General features: G+C 45.2%; 1 protein-coding gene across 4 annotated transcripts in view; it reads left to right on the forward strand.

Moving 5' to 3' along the window:
• The window catches only part of LOC135226578 (uncharacterized), a 96,273-nt gene that overhangs the window by 34,933 nt on the left and 34,275 nt on the right, over positions 1-27,065 (forward strand). For 3 of the 4 annotated variants that reach the window (XM_064266263.1, XM_064266265.1, XM_064266264.1), the window contains exons 2-3: positions 22,235-22,401; positions 24,639-24,759. In XM_064266263.1, coding sequence (XP_064122333.1) covers positions 22,265-22,401; positions 24,639-24,759 — 258 coding nt within the window. In that variant the 5' untranslated portion in view covers positions 22,235-22,264. The remainder of the gene's footprint in view (positions 1-22,234; positions 22,402-24,638; positions 24,760-27,065) is intronic. The other variant, XM_064266266.1, reaches the window with a different exon arrangement.

The raw sequence follows: 27,065 nt of genomic DNA on the forward strand, positions 1-27,065 counted from the left end.
CATCGGCGAAGAGATTAGGGGAACTTCATGGTCTTTCCTTCGACGTTAAACATTCCAGGGGATGGGGATCTGTGATGCTCGACTTCATCCCGAACTTCGTAGCTAAGACTCAGAATCCGTCGATCCCTGACGACAGGTTCGAGTCTTTCACAATCCCCTCCCTATTGGATTTCACCAACAACGATACAGATGAGATGCTGCTTTGTTCTGTGAGGGCGATACGACGCTATCTGAAGAGAACTTGGCACCTCAGGCCTGAGTGTTGATGCCTCTTCGTTAGCACCGGGGTGACCAAGAAAGAAGTATCCAAGAACACGCTTTCTTTCTGGTTACGTGAGGTAATCAGGAGGGCGTACGAAGCTGATGGTAGCGACAACATCTGTACCCTTCGTCCGAGAGCCCACGAAGTCAGAGGCATTGGTCCTTCCCTTGCATTCCGCAAGAACTTCTCCGTGGCGCAGATCCTGAAGGCAGGGGTCTGGGCCAACCAGACCACCTTCACCACTTCCCCCAACAAACCCATGACTTGCAATAGGAACATTTCTTGCTTGCTAGTTTTAAGAGGTACGCTTGCCTCCCTCTTATTACTTGGGTCCAGAGGTCTGACCATTGATCCTGCGGTATATACCCCGATTAATTGGGCAGAGGCTAGGATTCCTCCCTCTGCTCTTACGACCAGGGAGGGAATCCAAGGTTGGGCGAACACCAGTCTGTTTTTAAGACTCGGATTCCTCCCACCAAGAAGTGTCTTCCTATTGTAAAAGGACCGATGGTTTGTATTACATATCGGAACAAATGGCAATTTGTTGAAAATTGCATTTTTCCTAACTACAAATCTGAGGTCCTTTACATATAGTCCCACCTCATGCCACCCCTCACTCTGCGTTTTCCTGGGCCTAAAGCGAAAGTGATTCTTCACCTCCCAGTCGCGCGGCGCGCGCACTGTCGGGCAAGCAGTTAACTACCGAACTCCCTTGTTTGAAGCTTACGACCGTTCCAGCTGCCGCTAGTTACCTTCCTATTGTAAAAGGACCTCAGGTTTGTATAGTTAGGAAAAATGCAATTTTCGACAAATTGCCATATCTTAGCTAGTCAGGAATTGTCTCCCCCCTCAGTTCAACCCGTTGATGGATCCTAGGTTGCAACCAAAGCCCACTGGAAAGGGCTCTCAGTAGTGTTCACAAGATGTCATTGAGCTCGGAAGGTTCATCTCCCAGGCACCATGTGGGCTTTTGCAGGGAAGTCACACCCTTTGAAAAGGAGAGCTGCTGATGTTTATCATTCTTCTCCTGTACAAGAGAGTGACCTTCATGCAGTCACTGGGATAGTCCTGAGCGCTTTTCATCGGACAGCCTTTCATCAGGAGACCGTTCCCAGGCCGAAATGCCAGCCTTCCTGTAAGGGTGCATCAACTTCGGTGGATAAGAAGCCTTCTTCTAAGGAATGCAAAAACCACCAGAATAAACAGTGTCAGATTTTCCTTTAGAAGTCGAGATACCACTAGTAGCGGAGCTGCAAATCCCAGTGGCTTCTGTTGATGACATACCATGAGAACCGCAAGTGGTAGACGCTCCTCTGGCGCCTGAACGCCCAGATACACTGGCAGCAGAGTTGGCGCCAAAACGTCCATTGGGATCTGCTCCCCAACACACTCAGCGTATGCAAGTGACCTCTAGTATTGGAGCTCAGACACCTCATTCTCAGGATATGTCATTGACTTTGGATCCTATCCAGAGGAAGCTGGATAGAATTTTGAGTCTAGTACTACTTTTGAAAACACCTTCAACTCATCAAGATTCACCAGATTTGGCATTGTCTCTGATTTCCTCTAAAGAAGAAGAGGAATCAGACACTTCCCCCACAGCCTATGCCTCATTGTTGAGATTTCTGCTGTGACATTTCCCAGTTTTTTCTCATCAACAGTGACTTCCTTGCCTGCTTCTTTGTTTTAAATGGAACCCCATTTGGCTGCCTATTCAAGACTACCTAAGTTGGTTCTCTTTTCTTCGGTAAAGAAGGGCTTATGCAAAATTGAATTATGGCTTTCAGGGAAGAGGAAACAGGGTAAAGCTGCCTTCGGTTTTCCTCCTACTATGATCTATCTTTCAAAAGTGCCACAGGGGAAGCTCCTTCCCAGGAGCTGTCTGTCTTCTCCCAGCGTTACTTCTCCAAGGTTGTGGATTCAGCTAGAAGGTCTGCCTTCAACGCAGCCAAGATTTTTTTTCCGGCTACTAAGTTAGCTCAACTCCTAGACTGGTCATGGTCCATACTAGCTAGGAAGATCAAGGACTGCGCAATGCTACCACAGAACTTCTCTTCAGATTGGCTGGGAGTTCTTTCTTGTATGGATAAAGGCATCAGGGACAGTTCCCAGCAATTAGCTTCCCTTTATACTATAGGAATTCTTAAGAAGAGAGACTTTTGGTACTCTTTTTATGTCCAAAGGAGTAATGCCTGTTCAGAGATCAGCTTTACTTTTTTCTCCTTTGGATCAAATGTACCTGTTTCCACAAGAGACAGCATACTGGGTATAGCCTTCGATTAGCAGAAAAAGAGCACCCAAGATCTTTTCCTAATCTTTTAGGCGCCTTAAAGAACCAACTGTATTCAGTGCCAGATTATCGGTTCTGCTCCAGATGCATCAGTTTCAGAGCAGCAGACAGAGAATGGGTTTAAGACGAAGAGCTAACACCTGCTTTTCACAAAAAGTATCGAGAGATCCGCTTCTAGATCTTCAACTGAGAAAAGAGGGCAAAGTCCTCCGTACTCAGTTATGTGCAAGATTGCTTAATTTTTGGGAACATTTGGGAAAGAGGGGTGCAAAAGCCTGTTGTATTGACAGCTTACTCGCCAGGCTCAGAGAGGTTTGTAGTCCTATCACAAGAAGTAGCAGCGCTCTTAGAGAAAGAGGCAATAGAGACAGTAGAAGACATTTATTCCCCAGGGCTCTACAACAGACTGTTTGTGAATCACAAATCGTCAGGAACTTGGAGGCCTGTGTTAGATGTAAGCTCTTTGAATGTGTATGTCCAAAAGACAAAATTCAAAATGGAAACAAACCAGAGAGTGCTAGCATCCATTCGCCAAGGGGAGTAGATAGCTACAATAAATGTGCAGGATGCATACTTTCTCGTCCTTATCCACCCGAACTCAAGAAAGTATCTCAGATTTGTTTTTAGGGGCAAGGTATATCAGTTCCATGTGCTATGTTTCAGCCTATCAACAGCCCCCCAAGTATTTACCAGAGTTTTGGCACCTCTCGCAAAGTGGCTTCTCTTAATGAGGATGAAAAATCTCCCTTTACCTCAACGATTGGCTCTTATGGTCCAGCTTGAAAAAAATGTGTACCATGTATCATATCTACCTACGTATATATGTGTATTCATACTTCAACATCAGGGGAGAGGATGATAGAATACTGTATACTTAAGTACATATGCCGTATAGGCTTATGTATACTATTCTATCATCCTCTTCCGTGATGTTGACGTATGAATAATAATAACCACATTGATGATGATTATAATATTAATAACAAGAATAATGAAAATAACTTTAATGAATATTAATGTGATTATTATCATTATGATTGACAGTATCGTTATCAGTACTTTACATGGCCGTGTGGAACAGTAAAAACAAAGGAAAGACAAAGTATGTTATATAATGCATTGTTATTCATTGTCTAAATATTTGTCTTTATCCACACAGGCCATACGACCATGTGGCAAAGTTCGTGGGTATCTGAACGACACTTTATGTATCCTTGAAACTCTAGGGTAACGATGGTTTTATACATTCAACTTACCTGTCAGATATATACATAGCTATTGACTCCGTCTTCCCGACAGAAATTCGAATTTGTTCCGATACGTAATACAAACCATCGGTCCTTTAACAATAGGAAGTAGATAGCGGCAGCTGGAACGGTCGTAAGCTTCGAACAAGGGGAGAACGGTAGTTAACTGCTTGTCCGACAGTCGCGCGCCGCGCGACTGGGAGGTAAACAAATCACTTTTGCTTTCGGCCGCGGGTGTGAAGGACGTGTTCGTCATCGCTCTCTGCCCGCTTCATCGTCGTATGCTTTGTTTATATTGTGTTTTCTACTAATGGTTTGTTTGACTTGAAAATGAAACTGTAAGTACACTGTTTTCATTTTCATTACTTAATTATGAACCAACATGGAGTTATCGCCGTAGATGCGGCGATTTCCTCTCTTTTCATGAATTGAACCCTTGAATTATGTCTCGGTGCCGAGGGCGGGCGCGCTCGCGCCGAGTCATGTATTTTGGGCGAAAGTGTGTAATTGAAAAATGTAAGTACTCTTTTCATTATATTTTTGCCCTGTGCGTTCGTTACCGAGAGTGTGATTGCGCTCGGCACGAGCCTTTTAATTTTGTATAATAGAATGCAATGAAAGTGGATTCGCAATTGCAATATTCTTTTCATTTTCATTTATTTATTTGCATGAATTTAATTTGGATCAATTTTCGTTCTTACCCGGGAATTGATCCTTACGATTTTTTATGTGAAAATGAAATCGCAAGTGCAGTATTCTGTTTCATTTTCATATTATATAGATAGCATCATATTATTTTGGATCAAGTTTCCGTTCTTACCCGGGAATTGATCTTTTTCCCTTTAAGTTCTATGAAGTGAATCGCGAAGGCAGTATTCTGTTTCATTTTCATATTACTTTTCACTGCTGTGCGGGGGGTAGGGAAGCGAAGGTCTGCCAGGAGGTCGTCGGAAAGCTCTCCCGCGACTCCCTTGGTATCCGATTCTTCGTCTTCCTTCCTGCCCCCCGCTCAGCTTCTTTTTTGTATTTGGGGTCTTCCTTGCGTTCGGGGTGGGGCATGTCTTCCCCCCGTGCGTGAGGGAACCCCTCTTACTAATCTATCTATATTACCGCAGGTGCTACATCCGTGGGAGACGACCTTGGACAGGTATGGACCACCGCGGAGGCATGGGCGTGCCTAGCATCCACGGGCTGCTGCAGCGTCTAGCGAGGTCTGGGGCGGTCTCCACTACTACCACGGCCGCTTTATGCTGCCTTCCCCCCCCTCCTGGGTCTACACTCCCCATGCTGTGTCGATGACGCCGTCTGCCGCTACTAGGGCCGCAGCCGTTCCGAGGTGGGTTGCCGCCGCCGCCTGTTTCTTCGTGTTGCCTGCCCCAGACTTCCGCTGTTCCAGCAGCTCGCCCCTGGACCGGCCGCCAGGACCCAGGTTCCGCTGGCTGCCGAATTCTACGAGGCGATCGCTGGGCCTGCCGTACCTGCCGCTGATGTGATTCCCGCTGTTGGCTTGGCTGTCCCTTCTGGGTCTACCGCTGCCGCTGTTCCTGCCGCTCCTGAGCTGGTTGCTGTTCCTGTCGCTCCTGGTTCCTGTGCCTGTCCATGCTGGTCCTGCCCACGGTGTGTCTTCCCCAGTCCCAGGTCCTTCCGGACAGGTGCAGTCGGGCCGTGTTGCTTCGGCAATAGCCCCGGCTCCGGCCTGGATGGAGGACCTGACGACTGTCCTGCGTGAGCTGATGAGGAAGAGGAGAAGAGGAAGCTGTCATCTTCGTCTTCATCGTCTGCTGCTGCCTCTTCCCCTTCGACTTCTAAGGCCCATAAGCCGAAGAAGAAGAAGGCTGCCTCCCCCCTAAGAAGTCTCCTTCGGGAACTTCTAAGGGCCCGTCCCACCCCGGTGGGACGGGGGGTCCTTCTGCTGGTCCTCCTGCTCCTTCGGGGGGAGCGGGGCCCGTCTCCCCTTCCGTAAGGAAGAGATAGACGGGGACAGAGGAGTATCGGTTAGCTCTGGTACTTCCTCGCCTGGTGCTAGCGGCGATGCCGCTACGCCAGGTTCCGGCTCGGTCTCGTTCGCGAGAGATCCCGAGTGTACGTTCTCCCTCGGGAGACCGTGCAGCCAAGTTTCGGCGCCAGAGTTCGCTCGGCGCCAAGACGCGGCACGGAGCAGAAGGCTGGTGAGAGACGCTCAGGTGACTCTTGCCAGGCCAGCGGCCGCGCTCTTGCAGCGACCAGCTGGTAACCCGGGATTTCCCCCCTAAGAAGGCTCCTTCGGGACCTTCTAAGGGCCCGTCTCGCTCCGGCGATTCGGGGAGCTCTTCTGCTGGTCCTCCTGCTCCCTCGGGAACAGGGCCCGTCTTTTCTTCTACCAAGGAGAAGAAGACGGGGACCAGAGGAGTACCAGCTTCGGCTGCACTTCTCGCCTGGTTCTAGCGGTTCTGCCGCTAAACCAGGATCCGCCTCGGCTTCTCGTTAGCGAGAAGTACCGAGTGCCGGACGATCTCCCGCGGGAGACCGGACGTCCAACCGCCATAAAGTCTTGACACTCGAGCTCGCTCGCCGCCAAGACCGAAGCGCGGAGCAGAAGACTGGCGAGTGTCGTGCCAGACGACTCGCTAGGCCAGTGGACGCTCTCGCAGCGACCAGCTGGCTGCTCGGGTTGACGTGACGGTCGCTGACCAGCCACGGGTTGAGGCGAGGAAGGGGTCCCCGCGGTCGTCGGTACCAGCCACGGCTGGTACCAGCGGCTAGACGCGCCGAGAGGACGCTCGCCGGTCTCACCGCGTCAACGAGCCTAGCAGGTCACCTGACGCCGCTCCCATCGGGACCGGGCGGAGACGGTAACCAGCAACAGCTCGCCTGACGCTAGAGATCAGCGTCGACGTTCTCAGCCGAGCCTCTCGCCACTGCGGGTTGACGATCAGCAGCAGCCCTCCAAGCACGCTGGTCCTGCCAGCGAGCTAGGGGGGAGCGTCAGGTCTGCCTCTCCTGTACCTTCAACCTCCTCGGGCTACACCGGGAGGAGCGAGCGGTACCTATGAGTGATCGCGAGAGGTGCGCCGCTCGCGATCCCGCTATGACGCCGTATGGACAGGCACGGTTCTAGACCGACCAGGACATACGCGCAAGTAGCTGGAGGCGACCGTCAGGGGTCTGCCGCTGTTCCTCCTTCTGAAGGAGGAGTATCTCGGGAGTCTGTTCTTGTTGGAGGGACTGGACGGTCCTACTCCGCAAGACACGGTTACTCCTGAGATACAGAGGAATTTGCAGAAGTCATTAAGCTGATTCGTCAGCATAATGACCTTGCGGAAGGATTGCCGCTCCCACCAGCAGAGCCCACGTCTCTGCTCGAGTCGTTTTGGGCCCGAGAGGGAACCCAAACCGACGGTGGGTCTGCCGCGATCGGAACTTGCCGATTCTGTCTCGAACCAGAGTCTCTCGTCTCCGGACAAGAAGGCTCTCTCAGTTCTGGCCGGTCGATCAAGCTACTTCCACCTCTACTGCGACAGCGGCGTTTCTACGTGTCTTCGGACACCGTATTTGAATACTCCTTCGGTCCTCCTGAGAGGTTTCGACCTCGACGAGGACTGGAATGAGTCGGAGGACGGTATCGGCTCTCTCCTGTCAGGTGTCGATCAGCCCCACCCAGACGACGTTCACAGTGGCGGCAGACCCTTACCTACAGTGAGAGTTCGTAACCCTCCGCGGGAAAACGTTTTCTCCTGACGATACGTTTTCCCAGACTCTGAGAGGCCATCGCCGCAAGGCGATGGCTGTTCCTACTCTTCTCCAACTGCTAGTTCCACTGGGAAGGCGAGCGAGTATCCAATTCCTCCCCCATTCCCTCTCTCCTTACGGTTACGAGGGAAAGGGGAGGGATCCTACAGAGATTTCTCTGTAGGATCCCACGTTCGGGACTGCGCTACCGGGTGGGGGACCTTCGGGTCCTACCTGACGTAAGCCCGGTCGTTGAGGAGGAATCCTGCCCCATTCTCGATTTCTACGGGAATCGAGAGGACCACCAGCCGATATCGTTTGACGAATTCGGTGGGGGTTTCGCAGACTGCTTAGAATTCTACGGAATTTCTAACGCATTCAGTATTCGAGTTTTACGATCTCTAAACACTTACGCGAGACCACGGTCCAAAGTGAGCGAGACGAGAATCCCCGATATACACGATAATCGGGAACCTCGCCTATGCTCGAATTCCTGGAATTTCTAGCATTGGGAAGAAGAAGACTGCTGCTGAAGAAACTATCTCACAGTAGGCGACCAACCTGGACTAGAGAAGATCGGACGGGAATATCCAGTTTGGCTTGAACTATCGTCTTAGTATTCTGTTCACCATTGAAGCTTTCCTTCGAGGAAGACTTCTCCTTCACTCTCTTGATAGATCGAAGGTGGTCGATCTCCAATCCTTATTTTGTTTTCTTGAGGAAAGAATTTAGGATGGAGATCGTTGTTCAGAATCCTACAAATATACTACGTATATTAACCTCGCGACATGATTCTACTAAGCAGTTGAATTGTCCGAGGGGTAGGCGCATATCCTAGTTAATCTACAGATTGCGACTTATAAGAAAGTATTCTAATTGAACTGCAATTCGGGGTTGCCTGCAACCTCCCAGGAGTTTTCAGTTTCAATTTTATATACTTATGGTTTTGTCACGACAACACCATTTCAACTTTTATATTTACCGAAATTCGTTTCGCCTAAATATAATTGCTACGAGCATATCTTTTATGCTCGGTAGTTCTAGCCGAACGCATTCCTTCGTGGAATAATGGATTACCTGGCAATCAGGATGACGAGTCAGCGAGAGCTCAGGCTCAACTACTGCGTATTGAACTGCCTGATAGCAGCTCAGTATCAGCTGGGCCTCCGATATGCACGGTCATGTATGTCTCTCTCTGCCCTGCTTTGATTGACTACCGAACCGTATCTCTGCCCAACAATCATGGACTTAGGTTCTCTGATTAACGGGGATTCTCGCAATAATGAAGGACCATCTACTGCTGTGACGCTAGATTCCATCGCCTTCGACATTGCGAGAATTTTCAACAGAGATATCTCTTGGACTCTTTCATCTTTCTGTTTACCGCACGGTAACAGAAGTCTGTACAAGTCTCCCGCTGCATCGCCACTGCGATAATGCGAATGATTTTGCAGACATCTGAGTTTGTCTTCAAAATATCTCTTATTCGTAGGTGTACAATTGTTCATTGTTCAACCGAATTACGAGATGTGTCAGAAGACATCGCCTACTCTCCGACCTGACAGCTCTACTTCCAAATGTTCAGCCCATGAGAAGCAGTTCTTCAGGCGGCTTTCCCCTGTGTTTTCATTACTGAAGAACGCCCCGCTTTCATTTGCAACTACGACTTTCTCACCGGACAGCAATGAAATAGCGTTAGCGTTTCAGTCATTTGTAAGCACAGGTTATGAATCTTGAGAATCCTTCTCTCGATTCATCTGTGAAGACGTAGGTTGCATTCAATATCTACCTTCGTCTTCAACGGTACATAGTGTTGTTTCTCCTTAGCTGAGATTCAACAACCATGAGATGTTTTTACCTTCAGGGACCTCGGTCTCTAGAAGGCAATTGACTTTCGCCTGTTGGGCACATGCCTTAAGAGAATCATCACCTCGCTGTCCGGCATCGGTGACAACAAATACATTATTTGTTTGGTCTCTCGGCATAACCCTTTAAGGCGAAGGTCACGTGACTTACTCGGATGCTTTGACAAAACTTGCCTCCTACCGAACGCAGTCAGTCGGCAGCTGTCAGAGCGGCCGAGTCAGTTACGAATTACGCTGTTGACTTAGTTCGGTTGTTACAGAGCAATCATTACTTCGTTTTAATAGCTTGTCACAGTACCCATACCATTGACACCCACCATGGAGTGTCGGTGTCCTATCCACTACCGAGAACTTCGCTGCATGGGGATAGGAGGATGCGAGAGACTTCGTGGCAAAACGGACAGACCAGTATGGGTACTGGACATTACCGAAGTAGAGAAGAGGGATAGGTCATGCGACTATTTCCTTCTTTTCCTCTGAGGAACTGCATGACTTCTCCTGCGAAGTCAAGCATCCAGGGGATGGCGATCCGTGACGCTCGATTTCGTAACCGAACTTCGTAGCGAAGACTCAGAACCCTTCGGTCCCTGACGATTGGTTCGAGTCGTTCACAATCCCCTCCCTAATGGACTTCACCGCCTTCGATGCGAAGGAGATGCTGCCTTGTCCGCAAGAACTTCTCCGTGGCGCAGGTACTGAAGGCAGGGGTCTGGTCAACCAGACCACATGCCCTTCCTTCTACCTTCGGGATATTGCCCACAGGTCCTTGGATCTTTTTCCTTGGGACCCGTGGTGGCTGCTCAACACGTTGTGTAGCGAACCCAGACCCCCTCGCAGGCTGAACAGCATCGAGTCCTGGTGTGACCATAAGAATGGATGAGTGAATGAGAGTGTGACTGGCTCCTCTTCCCATCTTTTTCTTCCCCTCTACCTCCTTGGGTAGGAGGGACACGGTCGTCACCCTGCTGGGTAAGGACGAGATGCAGGTGAGCTACTCAATAGAGCACCATCCTATCCCTTTCAGTAGGGATAGGAGTAAATATCCACCACTTCCTCCAACAAGGGGGAGGAAGTGGATGCCAATTTGAGACAACCCATCATTTTATGATTGTCTCTTGCAAACAGGAACAAGTTCTTGCTTGCTGGTACGAAGAGATACGCTTGCCTCTCTCTTAGTACTTGGCCCAGAGGTCTGACCATTGATCCTGCGGTGCACACCCCGATCAATCGGACAGAGGTTTGGATCCCTCCCTTGCTCTTACGACCAGGGAGGCACTCCAGGGTTGGACGAACACCAGTCTGTTCACCAAAAAGACTCAGATTCCTCCCACCAAGAAGTGAGTCTTCCTATTGTTAAAGGACCGAGGGTTTGTATTACGTATCGGAACAAATGACAATTTGTCGAAAATTGCATTTTTTTCCTCCTAATATACAAACTGAGTCCTTTACATATAGTCCCACCTCATGCCACCCCTCACTCTGCAACTTTTTGCATGGGCCTAAAGCAAAAGTGATTCTTCACCTCTCGGGCGCGCGGGCGCGCACGATCGGACAGCAGCCTTAACTACCGTTCTCCCCTTGTTCGAAGCTTACGACCGTCCCAGCTGCCGCTAGTTACCTTCCTATTGTTAAAGGACCTCAGGTTTGTATAGTTAGGAAAAATGCAATTTTCGACAAATTGTCATTTTTGGTCATGAGCGGTCGGTTACATCTCTCTCTCCTGCGGGATGGAATAACTATCCGTATCTCTCCCCTACAATCGCGGTCTCAGCCTCGGATTGAGGGGATAGTTAAGCAAACATAAATAAAATATTGTTTGCCTTTTGCTAAGAAGCTTTCAATAAGAAAGATATTACAACCTTTCAAACGAAGCATGGCTTATTAGAGTACATGCTTAGTGACAAGATGAATGTAGTAGAGAATTCACTTTTAAGACTACGGTAGGACCAAGTCTTCTGCACATGCCGAGGTTAACTACAGAATTCCTAGTATCCTTACAAAGGTTTCGTAGATTAATGCTGTTTACCACAATGTGACAGTATTATAAAGATTCTAATACGGCAAAGCACGATATAATATAATTCTCTCATCCTTTCGAGAAACACACACAACCTTTTTAGAATTGGATATTGCTCAAGAGAAGATGGATGAGTCGGATGGGAAACATTCTCTTCGTGGCAGAAGTTGTTTCCCTGAATGGACTATACTACGTATATAAAAGTTTTTTCCTACTAAGAACGGAATTAACTTGTGAAAGGATGTCGGGTTCCATAGAAGCAAGGATGTTCTGGCACTTAACCTAAAAAGAATTGGAAGGAAGCGCCAGCCTGGCGCAATGCGCCAGAAACGCCAGCCTGGCGCAAATTGCGCCAGAAGCGCCAGTCTGGCGCAATGCGCCAGAAGCACCATCCAAGATATTTTCTCGTTTTAGCGAGTTATTAACCTAAGAGTCCAGTAGCCTCTCGGACAGCAGGCTCGATAACGGCATGATTCGTTCCTGATTTAGTTACCCAATTAAACAGAAAGGGGTCGCTTACAAAGAACGATGATGATTTATTTTAATCACTTAGGCCAATTCCACGACTCTCTCTTACCGCAAAGAGCATCGAGAATCTCTTTTTTCGCCCCTGTTAGCGTTAACAAAAGAGAACCTATTTAAAAAACAGACACGGAACGTAACGATCCTTAAGAGGTTCGATGCAAGATTTTGCATATCCGTGAGAACCTTCTCGATCGACGATAATAACTGTTAACGTATGTCTAACATTTATTTGAAAGAGTTGTGAGAACCTGCGGAAAGTCTTCTTCATAGATCTCTTCGTAAGGTAGAAGACGAACAGGATTCCTATAGACTGCTTCCTTTTCCTCGAAACTAGAGAGGTAGCAATATACGCCATCTTTAATTTATAGAAGGGGAATAAAATTGTAGTTTTTTTTTTTTTTTTTTTTTTTTTTTTTTTTTTTTAATATATATTAAGATAAATGGGCATCAAAGGAAGAGAGGATGAATGCCTCATTTTGGCCTTAGAGAGGTTGGATTCACAGAAGTCACGTTCTTCTCACAGCATGTTTCGTAAGGCTTTTCCAAGAGTATCTGGATATTCTATCAGAATCTATTATAAATAGACCTGAATAACCTCTCCACTCTGAGTCGGTCTTCATGCAGACTGACCAGAAGTAGACATGAATGAGAGGAGTTTTTCAAGCATAGAATTGCTGCAGATCGTGCTAGATGGAATGGGGAAAATGTCCTCTTCCGATACCTCTGTGAACCGCATGGGGGGTTTTTCTTCCCTTTCAGAGGGAAGAATCACCTTTGTATATATCTGCTATCAAAGAACGCAGTAAAAGGCTATACGTACTCTGTCTCTACAAGGGGAATTGGAGATAGCAGAGGATTAAGATCTTCGGGATCTTATGTGATACCTCAATACGACAAGAGTAGGATATCATGTACTTCTATTGGGATCTTTTTGTGGCCACAGATTCCATGTTCCGACAAGATGGAACTGCTCCTCATCAAACTTCTTTAAGAAATTGAATGAGGGAATCCTTTGTTTCTCTCGGCCCTAAACGACCAAGAAGACAAGTGAAATTTTTGTGCATTGGAATCTCTCAATGGAGACTCGGCAATGGGTTCTTGCCAGCATAGTATGTCTGGCAGAAGAACTAAAACCCTCTATTCCTGAATCAACGCTTTCAGATAGAAGTTTCATTGTCCAGGCAAGGTACTTACGTTTTCATCTACAGAAGTAGAGATGGTTTAAACGTTTGACTACAGAGTCTTTGGGGTGCGATGAGGGCTCGAAATGCTTCCCAGAAGGTATTCAGAGGGATACAATAAGAGCTAAGAAATCAGGGTTCCGCCCAATTTCAGCTCGGAGTCTCCTTCGACTTCCAGACTCTTTCCCTTCCTTCGGGCAAGGATAGGGAAGATTCTGCGACAAGAAACCTTATCAACATGTAAGAAGAGATCTCGTTACCAACGGAAGTTCTCATGAAGGATCCTCCTCGGAGAAAGACTCTTATCTCTCGTACTGTTAGATATCCTATCGTCTACTGGATGTAGCTGAATACATTCACCTCCCCTTGCCGGAGTGGCCAAAGCTCAAAGTGGAAGAATTTCTTCCACCATTCTCCAGTCTCCTGATAAACTAGTGGATGTTCAGGACTTTCAGATAATGTAGCGCCAACCAGGCGCCTAATGCCATAACAGGCGTTAAAATGCCAGAGGCAGACAGTTCCAAAGAACACTGTCATTGTCTGATGAGGAGAAGGAGCGGGCCTCCAACCTTGTGCAGATGCGCTAGAGGCGAACAAATCAGACAGATAAGAGTGTCTGATGTGGACATCACCAGACATCCTTGACTCTACCAAGCTCGAAGCTCCAGCAAGTGGGGAGGAGCCAGCCAGGCTCCAGGCGCCAAAAAGAGCCAGTCTGGAGCCAGGCGCAAAGCTCCTTCCAGGCGCGAGGCGCCAGCCAGGAGTCAGGCGAAAAGTGCCTTCCAGGCGCTAGGCGTCAACCAGGCAGGCGCGAGGCGCAGCCAGGCTGCCAGCCAGGCTCTAGGCTTCATCCAGAAGAGACCCGTTTCAAAGAATATCCTGGTCTTCTTTGAAACAAGGGTGATCTCTAAAGCACTTCATAAGTGACTTGATGATTCCTTCAAGCAGCTGAGAATTAAAAGCGCATGAAGTGCGAGCTTTTGCAAATTCTTGTTCTTTCCATAACAATATGTCATATAGACATATTAGCTGTTACGTACGGGAGATGCAACTCTGTGTTGACTTCTCATTACACAAAGGATGTCAAGTTAACCTACGAGATATCCTTCTCTCTTGGTTTATACGTGTCTGCGGATACTTTGCTGGGATAAGGAGCCAGCCAGGCTCCAGCCAGGCTCTATCCAGAACAGATCCATTTCAAAGAAAGCCCTGGTCTTCTTTGAAACAAGTGTGATCTCTTAAGCACTTCGTGGTAACTTGATGATTCCTTCACACAGCTGAGAATTAAAAGTGCATGAAGTGCGAGCTTTTATGAATTCTTGTTGTTTCCTAACAATATGTCATGAGGACATATTAGCTGTCACTTACGGGAGATGCAACTCTGTATTGACTTCCCATTCCACGAAGGAGGTCAAGTTGACCTACGAGAGATCCTTCTCTCTTGGTTATACGTGTCTTCTGATACGTTGCTGGGATAGGGAGCCGACACTGATCCTTAACTAGTGAGTTAAATTTTATTTTAACAGTGGTTTTTCTTTGGGTTGTTTGAAAGGAGTTTGGGGATAACACTCTTCAATTTGTTCATGAAACTTACCTGACAGATATATATATAGCTGTATTCTCCGAAGTCCGACAGAATTTCAAAATTCGCGGCACACGCAGTGGGCGGCCAGGTGGTAGTACCCATTCCCGCCGCTGGGAGGCGGATATCAGGAACTATTCCCATTTTCTATTCATATTTTTTCTGTCGCCGGTCGGTAAACAACTGTTTACAGACCTCCGCCTAGGATTTTGAAACTTCATTAGCCGCTTAAGTATCCTAATTATTCTTTCGATTATTGACTTGGATTTGTGGCTAGGCATACGCTATCGTAAATTTTTTCATTGCATTTGATGTCTGAAGCTAGTTAGCCTAGTTTCAGACTTTGTTGTCTGCATGGGGTAAGGTGAGGCTACCGGAACTTTCGGTAGACACTCGCTTAGTATATATGACGTTTACATGTTTTCTTTGCATAAGTTCAATGTAATTAGTGTAATGTGTGACTGATTACGGAAGAAGTAGGATTCATGTACGCATTTTAGAGCGTGTTAGAATCAGGAGTTTTCCTCCACAGTAAACAGAAGTTAGAAATAATGAACCTTCTAACCTCCCAGTAGAATTTTATTTTGCCTAACCCTGTGGTATGGCTTACGGGCCTAGAAGAAGTGTCTGCTAGAGGATTACATCAAGTAATCTTTTAGACTAAGTGCTCTCTCTCCAATCAGTGTTGTGAAGTGTATGCCCCTTGTGTTGTGGAGGGGGCGTCAGATCGGCCCCATAATGCCTCTAGGCCTGGACCTCTGTCGGACTCCCAGGACTCAGGGAGAGGGCATGTCGAAAGCGCAAGAGGGTTACGGGGGCTCTCCCCACCGATCTGGCGTCCCTTCGGCAGGACCTGTTGACGATTCCCAGGCTGCTAAAGATCGTGCACGTGCACGAATCTTGAAGGATTGCTTCTCGTCCTCCGAGGCGTCCTCCCCCGCGCAAGGGTTGGAGCTCTCGGAAGGACTCGCGCCCTCTAAGAAGCTTTAGAGAAGAGGAACGCTTCAACGTCCTCTCTCTCGTCAGGAGGGAACGTCAGATCGGCCCCATAACGCCCCCGCCTTTAGGCCTAGACCTTCTGTCGGACTCCCAGGAAACCAGGGAGAGGGCATGTCAAAAGCCGAAGGAGGGTTACGGGTTTTTCATGCTGATCTGGCTTCCTTTCGGGCAAGGTCTATGTTGTCGCATTCCCCAGGATGCCGAAGATCGAGCACAGTGCACGAATCTTGAAGTGGATTGCTGCTTTCCGTCCTTCCGAGGCGTCCCTCCCCACCCCAACGGGGTTGGAGCTTCTCGGAAGGGACTCGCGCCTCCTTAAGAAGCTCTCGTCACGAGAGGATGAAAGAGTCCTGTGCCCTGTCAGGGCTCTCAAATTTTATTTACTTAAACGAGGAAGTAAGAGGTCCTTCGGGTAATTTGTGGTGCTCAGGAAGAGACCACATTTACCCTTTTCGAAGAATGCACTGGCTCTTTTTTAGGAACACCTAGGGACATATTAAGGAGGCTCAATTCATCTTGCCAGAAGAGTGATTTGAGCCTCCTGCGAGTGAACGCTCATTTATACATTATTAAGGAGGCTCATTCATCTTGCCAGAAGAGTGATTTTGAGCCTCCTGCGAGTGAACGCTCATGAAGTTAGAGCTGTTTCAACCTCGCTAGCATTCCAAAAGAATATGGTAATCAAGGACATTCTTGATTCCACCTTTTTGGAGGAGCAACTCAGTATTCGTCTCCTCTCCTCATGGCGCTCCGTATACGTTATGTAACGTTCGCTTTACTGAAAGAGGCATAAGTTTGACGTCCGGCAAGCTGCTTTGCACAGTTAAACAACTTATGTCTCTGGTTCGGCATAAGAAGGGCAATTTAGACGTGAGGAAGCTTTTGGAGGTGGCTCGACGTCCTATAAGTAGAGAGATTCTCCAGCTACGCTCGGCAAGCACCTTACGAGGGTGTCTTTCGGACGCTCGGCGTTCCTGTGCTGAGGGCGTTTCTGGAGATGTTCTTTTGCATTACTAAGACGCAAGTTGCCGCACAGGCGGCCACTGTCTTTGTAAGAAAGGTATGAAGGTCTTTAAGGCCCGTCTTGAAGACGAAAGCCGTACGTCTTCCTTTAGTGTTCACACACTTCAGGAGCAGCGTGCGGCTCTCCATGGAGACTCGCATGAGGACGTCCCTTGAAAATATTCGTCATCCGCAAAACGCGGTTCGTCATAACATTGAGATGTTGGCAAGGTCGCTCGCCAGGACGCCTCTTGGCGGGCCTTGCATGCTTCAGCGCTTATGAGGGGACGCCTTTTGTGGGACATTCGCAGGACGCTTCAGTGGAAGCTCGACAGGACGCTTTGCGAGAGAAAAGACTTGTAGACAGCGTCTTATTTGCTGTTCAGGACGTTTCTTAGGACGCTTGACGCTTTCTAAACGCTCGTCAAGAGGAGGTTTTTTCAAGACTCTCCACAGGACATTCCTTTACAGAAATTTTTAAAGAAGGATTCGGAGTTAGCGGAGAGACATACCCGAATTTTTTCTTCGATCCCTCTTGCCTCTTCATCGATTTCTCTGAGAATCGGGAAGATTATATACTCGGATTCCTGGGTGACTTTCGGTCATGTTAAAGGGTTTTCCCCTATTAGCAAACTGCCAATTGTTTTGTCAAATAAGGACGTTTTCCCCATTGTCAAGATACTAAACGTTTTGTCATTTTAGTGGGGGACCCCTCATAAATGGGGTAGTTCTCTTTGACATAGATTTTAACGTTTTTATCGTTACGGATAAACTCTTAACAAATTTCGGAAGAGCTCTCATTCATTTTCAGAGGCTCATCCGGGGAGTAAGAAAAAGACTTGTAGACTAGATCCAGGAAGTCTTATGTCCAATATCATAAGAACCATTGAACGGTCCTTTTCGATCCTCGGTTCTCTCTTGATGATCTCTATTCGAATATTACTCCCTTTTCTTGGCAAGAGTCTTGCAAAGAATCAAGGAGTTCTTTTTTAAAAAGTCTCATTCATTAGAACGTGGACAGTCGTTTTCCTTTCTTTCTCTCTTCCTCGTCGAGGAAAGATGTAGTAGAGAATTCGATGTTCAAATTACTACAATACTTACGTAGTTTATCTTGCGTCATTTTGCTAACGCATGGGTCAAGTATATACGCATATCGTATTTACCTCTGCGGAGATAGAAGCCGAAAGAACTGTTGTTCTAATGTATTTAATTGTCACTCCCTTCAACCTTCCAAGAGTTTTCGGAGTAAGAACAACTCTTCAGGTATTGTTACGACAACACCAACTCAGCTTCTGTATTTAGCGAATTTTGTTTCGTTTAAATATGCCTGCTTGAGAGTTTCCTTTTGCTCGATATTTCATACTATCCCTTCGTAAAAGGATAGCTGCAAACTCGGCAGATAGTGCGAGACGATGAACAAGGCTGCTGTTACTGTGATCTACGCAGTACCGGCTAGCTCGGTGACATGCGCGGTTGGTTACGTCTCTCTCCCTTGCGGGAATGGCTGAATAAGCCGTCTCTCTGCCCCTACATCATGGATTTTAGCCTCGGGTTGAGGAAATTTCTAGTAATCTTGAATGAACACGCCTTCCGTTTACTTAGATAATTTCAACAAGATATCTCTTATACTTGTTCGGTGCGGGTTTGTTTACCGCACGGTAACAGAATTCTGGTACGAATCTACCGCGGCATAGCACTATAATAATGCTCTCCTGCTTATGCAAAGCGCAGCCTTATTTAGGGAAGGAAGCAGGCTGAGTGAGGGAATGGATGAGTTTGCTGGGGACCATTTCCTCGCTGGAGAAGCTTGTTTTCCCTGAATAAACAGCAATTCAGACCTCTACATTTTTTCCTCACGAAGAAATTGGAATAACATCAAAAATCTAGTAATAATTCTAATTTTCTCTCAACGGCTTGAGGATCACCTCGGGTGATAGCGAGAGGGTGCCAGACATCCGAACAGAGGAACAGATGTTCTGGCACATTGTCTGAAAGAATTGGAAGCCAAACTGGTCGGCTCTCCAGTTCCTCGAAGGGTGAGTTTGGATCGAGTGGCCCAAATCATCTCGGATAATTTCTCAGCTCTCTCATAGCTCAAGAAGAGAGAGTTGGTTATGGGCTTGGGCACGGAACGTAACGATCCTCAAGAGGTTCGTTAAACTAGTGCACCGTCCGTGCGCGTCTTCTCGATCGAAGGCAACAACTACTGACGTCTGAGTAATCCTCACTTAGAAGTATGTCGAAAGTTGAGGAGAGACTGAGGGCGTCCTTTCGTTAAGTTTTCGTAATATTGAAGACGAAGGAGCTTCCTCTTAAGTTGTTCCCTTATTCATGATCCTAGAGGATTAGCTTTAGTCTCCACATGTTGGCCTCTAAGAGGTTGGATTCACAGAGGTCAGGTAATTCAGAGAATTGTCCAAAGACCCTTCCCGAGAGAATCGTGTAATCTAACATCGTCACTTAGTGAAGTATCTAATATCTCTCCTCTCTGAGTCTGAAGGCGTTCAGACTATCGAGAAGCGATAAGATCTTCAAGATTAATGGCAGTCTCTTGGCAAGGCAAAGCAGTGCTGCCTATTTTCAGTGTTCAATCGGAGGGGGCCGTTTCTGGAGATAGTGAAGGGAAATGACTGTTCTCCACCTCGACCTCTGTGAATTTCTTTATGGTTCTATCTTTCCGTATGAAGTATGAGATAAGCTAGAAGTCCTAACTATTGTAGAATATGCAAATATGTTGTTGACGGCCTCTAGGCTCAGAGATTCGGTTCTGTCAAACAACAAAGCTTCACGATCTTTGAGTTCTGGGGAGATCTTGAAATTCTCTGGATCGCAGGTTCTGGCATGGAACTTAGACGTAGTCTGAGTTTCTGATGCCAAAAGCATTTCGAACCTATCCTTTCTGCGAACTTAATACACGTGACCAGAAAGGCTAACATTCTAACCGCTCTAGCCAGGGTTAGTGAGGTTTTAGCCATCATCAGAGGTTTTAGCTTTAAAGGACATAATGCGGTCTGTCCTCTAAGCCTTCCGTTCTTGATAAAAACGAAAACCTGTCTAACCCTTGACCCGAAGGCTTGGAGACCAAGGGTATGGCACAAATTATTGGGCAAGGCATTAGAGAGTCCTGTGCCCTGTCGGGTCTCTCAAGTTTTATCTTGATAAAACTATAGAAAGTCGAGGTCAACGGACAATCTGCGGTGTTCCGTAAAAGATCAGACTGGTTCATGTCCAAGAACACCCTGGCATTATAGTCAAGGAGTTCTTTTAAGAAGTCTCATTCATTATGTTTGCATAAAGATTTGAGATTTTTTCTTAATATGAATGCTCAAGAGGTGAGGGCGCGGCCTCGGAAGCATTTCAACAGAGCATGACACTCAGTAACATCCTGAGTGCCACGCTTTAGCGAAGCAACTCTGTGTTCGCTTCACACTCCCGACGGGATGTGAAGACGACATTTCAGATCTGTAAGTCGCTAGGACCATACATATCCGTAGATATATTATTGGGGGCAGCAAGCAACACGAATCCTATCCTATAGAAAAGGGATAGGTATGCTTTTAACTTTGAAGGGTTGGTCGCTTGAGGCGCGTTCCTTTTCTTTAGCCTAGAAGTTATGGAACTAACTTGGATAGGTTAGGTCAGGTGGTGGTTTTAGCTTCGTTGCCCTCAGAAGTATGGTCATATGGTCTAGTCACATTGTGGTCACGCCCCCGTTGACAGATCATCTAGAGCGCACCAGCATTACAGGTCTCTACCTCGCTGGCAACTCTAGTAACGCAGAAGCAGACTTTGGTGACAGTAATCACGAAGTCGGCTATGCTAACAGGTGAGGAACCAAGATGTATATCGTCTACTTAATTTAGTTTCCCAAAAATCCTATTCTGTCTCTTCCCACCATCCGAAGGTGGGATTCAGCTATATATATATCTGTCAGGTAAGTTTCATGAACAAAATGTTATTGTTATAATACAATTAGTTTGTTCATACTTACCTGGCAGATATATATAATTAAAGTGCCCACCCACCTCCCCTCAGGAGACAGTGGCACTGATAAAATATGAATAGAAAATGGGAATAGTTCCTGATATCCGCCTCCCAGCGGCGGGAATGGGTACTACCACCTGGCCGCCCACTGCGTGTGCCGCGAATTTTGAAATTCTGTCGGACTTCGGAGAATACAGCTATATATATATCTGCCAGGTAAGTATGAACAAACTTAATTGTATTATAACAATAACATATTAAGCACAAACCCTCGTGTTAGGATCAGGTGATTGGGTTCAGTGTTGTGCTCCTTAATTATGCCACTAGGCATAGGCGTATTGTCATGTAAGTGGATAAGACCCCATTGACAAAAGACCATTAGATTCTGTCGAGTAAGTGGATAAGACCCCATTGTCAAAAGACCATTAGATTCTGTCGAGTAAGTGGATAAGACCCCATTGACAGATCTACAAGAACTCTTAGCAATAGGTCACATCCTCGCTGAGGCTCTTGAGACGAAGCAGACTCCTAGCAATAGCTAGGAAGTCAACCCTTCGTCTAAACACATAGGAACCAAGGTTTTATTTATTTATTACCTACAACGTATGTTGTTTACCGTTCTATTCAGTAATTAGCTGTCTCTTACCCTCCTCCAATGGTGTGAATCAGCTATGTATATATCTGACAGGTAAGTTGAATGTATAAAAATGATATTGTTGTGATACAATAAAGTTTTATACATACTTACCTGGCAGATATATACAATTAATCGCCCACCCAACCTCCCCTCAGGAGACAAGTGGAAGAGAAAATCTGATAGAAAACAGGAATGGTTCCTATTCCTGCCACCCAGCGGCAGGCAGGGAGATCACCTGACCTACCTGTAGCGCGTGCCGCGAAATTCGAATTTCTGTCGGGAAGACAGAGTCAATAGCTATGTATATATCTGCCAGTTAAGTATGTATAAAACTTTATTGTATCATAACAATATCATTTTTCACAGAGAGGTTGTAAGACTTGGTGCATATTTCCTGTTAAAAGAAACGTGAATTACGGCATGGTACTGTATTACACAACTAATATTCTCATTTGATGCCCATTTCCTTATTGTATTCTACTTAAGAGTGTGTGTGTGAAACAATATAAGAATTCCATACACTACTGTTACTACTACTACCAATATCTTAAGTCTTGATGCATAAAGTATATGGGCGGGGTGTTTAGTAAAGTCCGTCATACTACAGTATCAATGAGCCTGCAAAATTTAGCAAAGTTTCCCCTAAAGTTTCTTTGATTTACTCTGATAAATGGCTTAATTATCAACATTAGACTTCACTGCATATTTTTGCCAATTAGGCTGTGGCTTCAAATAGCTATTTTCAAAATATTATCCATATCCGATCCTCTGGTAAGATTTTATCAGCAATAATCAATTAGACACAGCCCTGAAATGCACAGTTGGTAATTACTTGATAAGTATATTATAAAACTTCATTTTGTTATAAAAATATCATATTTGAATCTTTGATGCTCATCTGCTAGAAAGTTGAATTAGAATTATCTATTTTTCAGGATAATCTATATTTAACCAGATGTAGAAAAATGACTTCCTTAGTTGCACAAGGTGCAAATAATGTTGTGCCCTCTTACCATCGTCCACCATGTCTTTCATCTTTAGCTGCTACGTTTGTTGCCCGGAGCCTTATATATGAAGATTATTATGAATGCAACCATTATAGGTAAGTATGATTACATGTAGTCTAGAGGTATCAGTATATGATGTTATTTAAAAGTATAATGTTAATGCCAAAATGTTTGAAGAATTGACAATTTGTTTTCTATATATCTCTTTAAATTTTGAACAAGTACTGGTTGTGGAGCTTTGTAGTCTTACTAGTTATTCCAGCTCAAAATGTGTAGGTATAGCATAATGAACAAATCTATTATTTTGTATATTTTTAACACTAGACAAAATAATTCTGAATTCTCTGTCCTCTGAGATGATCACTCTCAAGCAAATAAGAGGTCCTTCATGATGCCTTATATAAAGAGTAATTTTTTATGTTATGGCCTTTTTTAAGTATTTCTTTTAAGGATACAAAAGGTAGAGGTCAGTATTGTAAATGCCTTTCACAGTTGCATGAGAAAGGCACCCATCGGAATACAGTTGAAGCAGTTAGAAGGTACATGAGTGAAGAGGCCCATATGGATACATAGTGTTATTGGTTTAAGTGGAGTTTCCACAAACCAATTAGTATGTAAACTTGCAGGTCAAACTTTCATAGAATTAAGTTTATGTGAAAAATGAGAAAGAATAAATCTTAAGGATCTTGTTTTCGGATACTGATTAATGTAGAATACAATAGATATTTGCTTTGAAAGGTTCTCTTACCTTGGTTTCCTAATGAAACTAAAGGTTTTTACAGGACAGGACATATGGCCATATTTGTTTCTGGACAACTGGCAATAATGTCATATAGATTAAATTTGGGGAAAGTATTTAATGTATAGTCCAATGATGTGATATCCAGGATATCAAAGTCCTTGAAAGCATTACCTTAAGTATTTTTATGTATTCAGGATGAAAAAAAAGCTTGCCAAGAAGAGCAAGAATAATAGACTCCTGATTTACATGACCAATTCAAGGAGAATTAATTTTGCCTTAGTACTATGTTGAATTCTTTATCAAGATCCGTATATAAAAAACACTATATCTTCATCTTTTCATGGTAATTTTTGTGTAAATGCCTCATTATAAGACTGCCTCAGTTGTTTTTTTTGGCATAAAGGCAGGTGGACAAGGGTAAATCTATTGTCAACAGCAAGAGACCTTCTACTATGGATAGGTCTAAATCGAGTGAGTCTAGGCATTCCATTTGTTCGGGCGATTGCAAGAGCACTCTTACAAGATAAGGAACAAGCATTGTTTCAATGCTAGCAACTTTTTTTATTTCAAAGTCATTGCCATTCTTTAATGTTTTGGAGTGGAATATGTCCAAGTATCCCACCTCCATTCAGTGTGGGATTCAGCTATGTAATTACTTGGCAAGTTACTTATATGAAAATGTATTTTCATAATAAAACTAAGTTTCATACATAGTACTTACCAAGTAATTAAAGAATCAGAGCCTACCTTCCCCTCGGCTGGACATATGGACAGAAAAACAGTGAAGATGTTTGCTAAGTTGTTTCCAGTATACACTGGAGTTGGTGGAGCCTGTCACCTACACTAAGCAATTGAAGCGCTACAGTGGTTTTTATTTAATTAAAGCTGCCACGTGAGTTGAAACTAGAGCAATGTAATTACTTGCTAAGCATATATGGAACAATTTTATTATGAATATATAATTTTCTATTGAGTCCATCTTAACTTTATAGTGGATCCTTATTAAGGCAGGAAAATGCAGATCATTAGTGAATAAGGTACACTAGTTACTTCTGCTCCCTCTCATGGATAGCTCATCCCTACTTTGTAAACGGTGCAGTTGCCACAGATTAAAAATTTTTCAATTTGGAATTACAGTATCTGCTTTTTCATCAATTGTTAGTAAATTGTTTGTGCTGTATACTACTACTTGTTTTAATTGTTGGATACATTTGAAATTACTTTTTAAGATAAGTGTGTGCAAAGTACTGGTTGATATGTATACATACTGTCATTCCCTTTTAAATACCTCAGCGATTGACATTTGCTTCCATAATGGGATAAAAAAAATTATCGAGAATGTTGGTATAGATTTTCATATTACAGGAGTGCTACTTGGGGCTTATATCTGCACCCCTAACCTCTAACTGTAATTCTTTTAGATATTTTGCTGCTAAATGGAAGGTGAAGGCTTTGTGAAAGTCATTTTATATAACATGGAAAATGATATATTTTTTGTCATTATTCAAGAAACATATATTGAAATTAGCTTTGTGTTTATTTTCACAGTACATTCCATACTTATTGTCATGTTTTTTCTTTTGATTGTAGGTGGGATCCAGTCATCATATGGCAGTATGAACTACCACAGAGAAAGAAAAAAAATAAAAAGGCTGTGGATAGAACCCAGTTATACACTGAAGCTTCGATGCCTATACCACAACCTCCCTGGGTGAGTGTGAATATTTGTATCAATTTTTAATAAGTTAATGCTGAGGCTAGGTCAGTAGTAAGTCTATTATGAGTAATGGAAAAAAATTGTACTAATTTTTTTTTTTTTTTTTTTTTTTTTTTTTTTTTTTTTTTTTTTTTTTTTTTGTCATCTAGGATCTCTTAAGGCCTCATTATCATTGTCATTTTTACATGCTTGTTCTATTTCAGCTTTGATTTTTTTTGCATTATCTCCTGTTTTATGCACCTACTACCTCAATTTGCATCAGGTCACAGTTTCCATAAGTAAACACCCCCTGATAATAGATACAAGGGGCTATAGAGGATTAAAGTCTCTTTATAAATATACTGGATGAAGGGTATTATAATTTAGGTGAAAGCTGGGGTACAGTATACAGGCGGCCTGCGGTTGACGGCACAATCTCTTAGCGGCGAATCGGTTTTGCGGCTGTTGTCAAAAATGTTAATTGAAAAAATAAGGTATGTTCATATACGGAACAAACCTTCGGTCTTAACATTAGGATTTAGTAGCGCCAAGCTGGAAACCGGTAGAATTAAAATTACACTTGTGAGATCCAGGGACTATTGGCATCTATACCAGGTCACGGGGCATGTATACCCAGAATGCCCGCGGCTACCTGTGACCCATCAGTTATTTTCCTACCGCCTTTAAGATAAGACGTGTTACTGTCTATCTGATTTAAAGCCGGTTTTTCAGTTTGCCCGTTTTTTATCCATTTCATTTTTCATTTCTTATTACCTTTTCTTTCTCCGAATGTGCTCAGTGTGAGTGAAGAGTCTATAAGTGGTATGATGGAGAATTTTGCCTCAACATCGGGATCGTCTGCTGTTTCGAAGAGGAGACAAAGGAAATGCCCAGGAGTCAGTGGCTTTCCATGTTCTAGGTTCCTAACTTCGGTGTCGAGGGATCCTCATCCAACGTGTAGTAGGTGCAGGGAAAACGTATGTACGATTACTAATCCATGTTCTGTTTGTCGCGGTTGGTCGGTGGAACAGTGGAAAAAGTTCTATGAGAAAAGCTAATACAAAAGGAAGGTGGTGACGCCATCTTTGGATGACCAAACCTTACCGGCTTCTTTTGTATCGGCAATAAACCAGGCTGCTCCATATGTTTCTCCACCTGCTTTTGATTTGTCTCATACCCCTTCGGTTTCTCCTAGCAGTTCAGTATCGGAAACGTCAGGAGGGGCCTTGGGTAATTTTATGAATAATATGCACTCTCCTTTGTTCCCAGCAAGTAGAGGGGGAGATCCGCCATCTGTGTTCCAGGCTCCTGCTCCCCAAGCGCATAGGTTGGATGGTACGTGGTCAGCGCTAGGCCTACCAGGCGTACCAACCTTGGATGGTTTGCTTGCGCATTATATGGCGTCACGGTTCCAGCAGGGTCCGGCAGCGCTGAATGTTCCTTATACCCCTGGCTTGCAATTTATGGGAATTAATGCCGCGGCTACGCCATCAAACTCAGTGTTTACAGCGATGCAGAACGTGGGAGGTAGTTTGGCAGCAAACGTGCGGTTGCCAGCAGAAACCTCTCGGTCTCTCCCTACGAGAGGGATGACGTCACAGACTGCTTCTCGGCCTATTTCGCTGCACCCAGACGCTAATACGCCTTCTGACCCGTCAATGCAAACTGTAATGCAGAAATTATGGGATATAGAGAAGAGAATGGATAAGAGAGACAAAAAGAAAAAGGGTGATTCGCCTTCTTCGTCTTCTTCCTCTAGTTCGGCATCATCGCTAAGTCCGATAAAGTCACGGCGAGCGCCAGTCAAGCGTTGGAGGAGGATTCGGGAGTTCGCGACTGATCCTCGGGCTAAGAAGAGAAGAATCAATTCTTCTTCATCTTCAGACCAAGACTGTCATATCCAAGTCAGCAGGAAGGTCGGGAAGTCAGTGGCTAGTAAGCACAAGGTTAGCAGACAAAGCCGTTCACAAGAATCCGAACAAGCGAGAGAGGCGACGGCCGACGGACTAGCAGCCGATGCGGAGTTGCCAGTTCGGATCACAAAAACTACGATACCGCTGGTAAAATTGTCATTGCCGGCGAAAGATGCAGCAGAGGATAGAATGCAGGTCCCAGTTTCGCCCGTAAGGCCATTCAAAATACGTACGAAGGACGATAAGGCTCCTATTAAAAGTACGAAAAATAGGGAGCTGGCAACCTCGGCGGATACGTTCGTGGAAGGCAGTGTCCGTCTGGATGAAAGGTCGAGGCCGAGTTCTCCTACGCTCATAAACGATACCAATACTAATAGAGACGAAGCTATATCTGTCTTAAGGGAGCCT

Source organism: Macrobrachium nipponense, chromosome 14, assembly GCF_015104395.2.
Source record: "Macrobrachium nipponense isolate FS-2020 chromosome 14, ASM1510439v2, whole genome shotgun sequence".
Lineage (NCBI taxonomy): Eukaryota > Metazoa > Arthropoda > Malacostraca > Decapoda > Palaemonidae > Macrobrachium > Macrobrachium nipponense.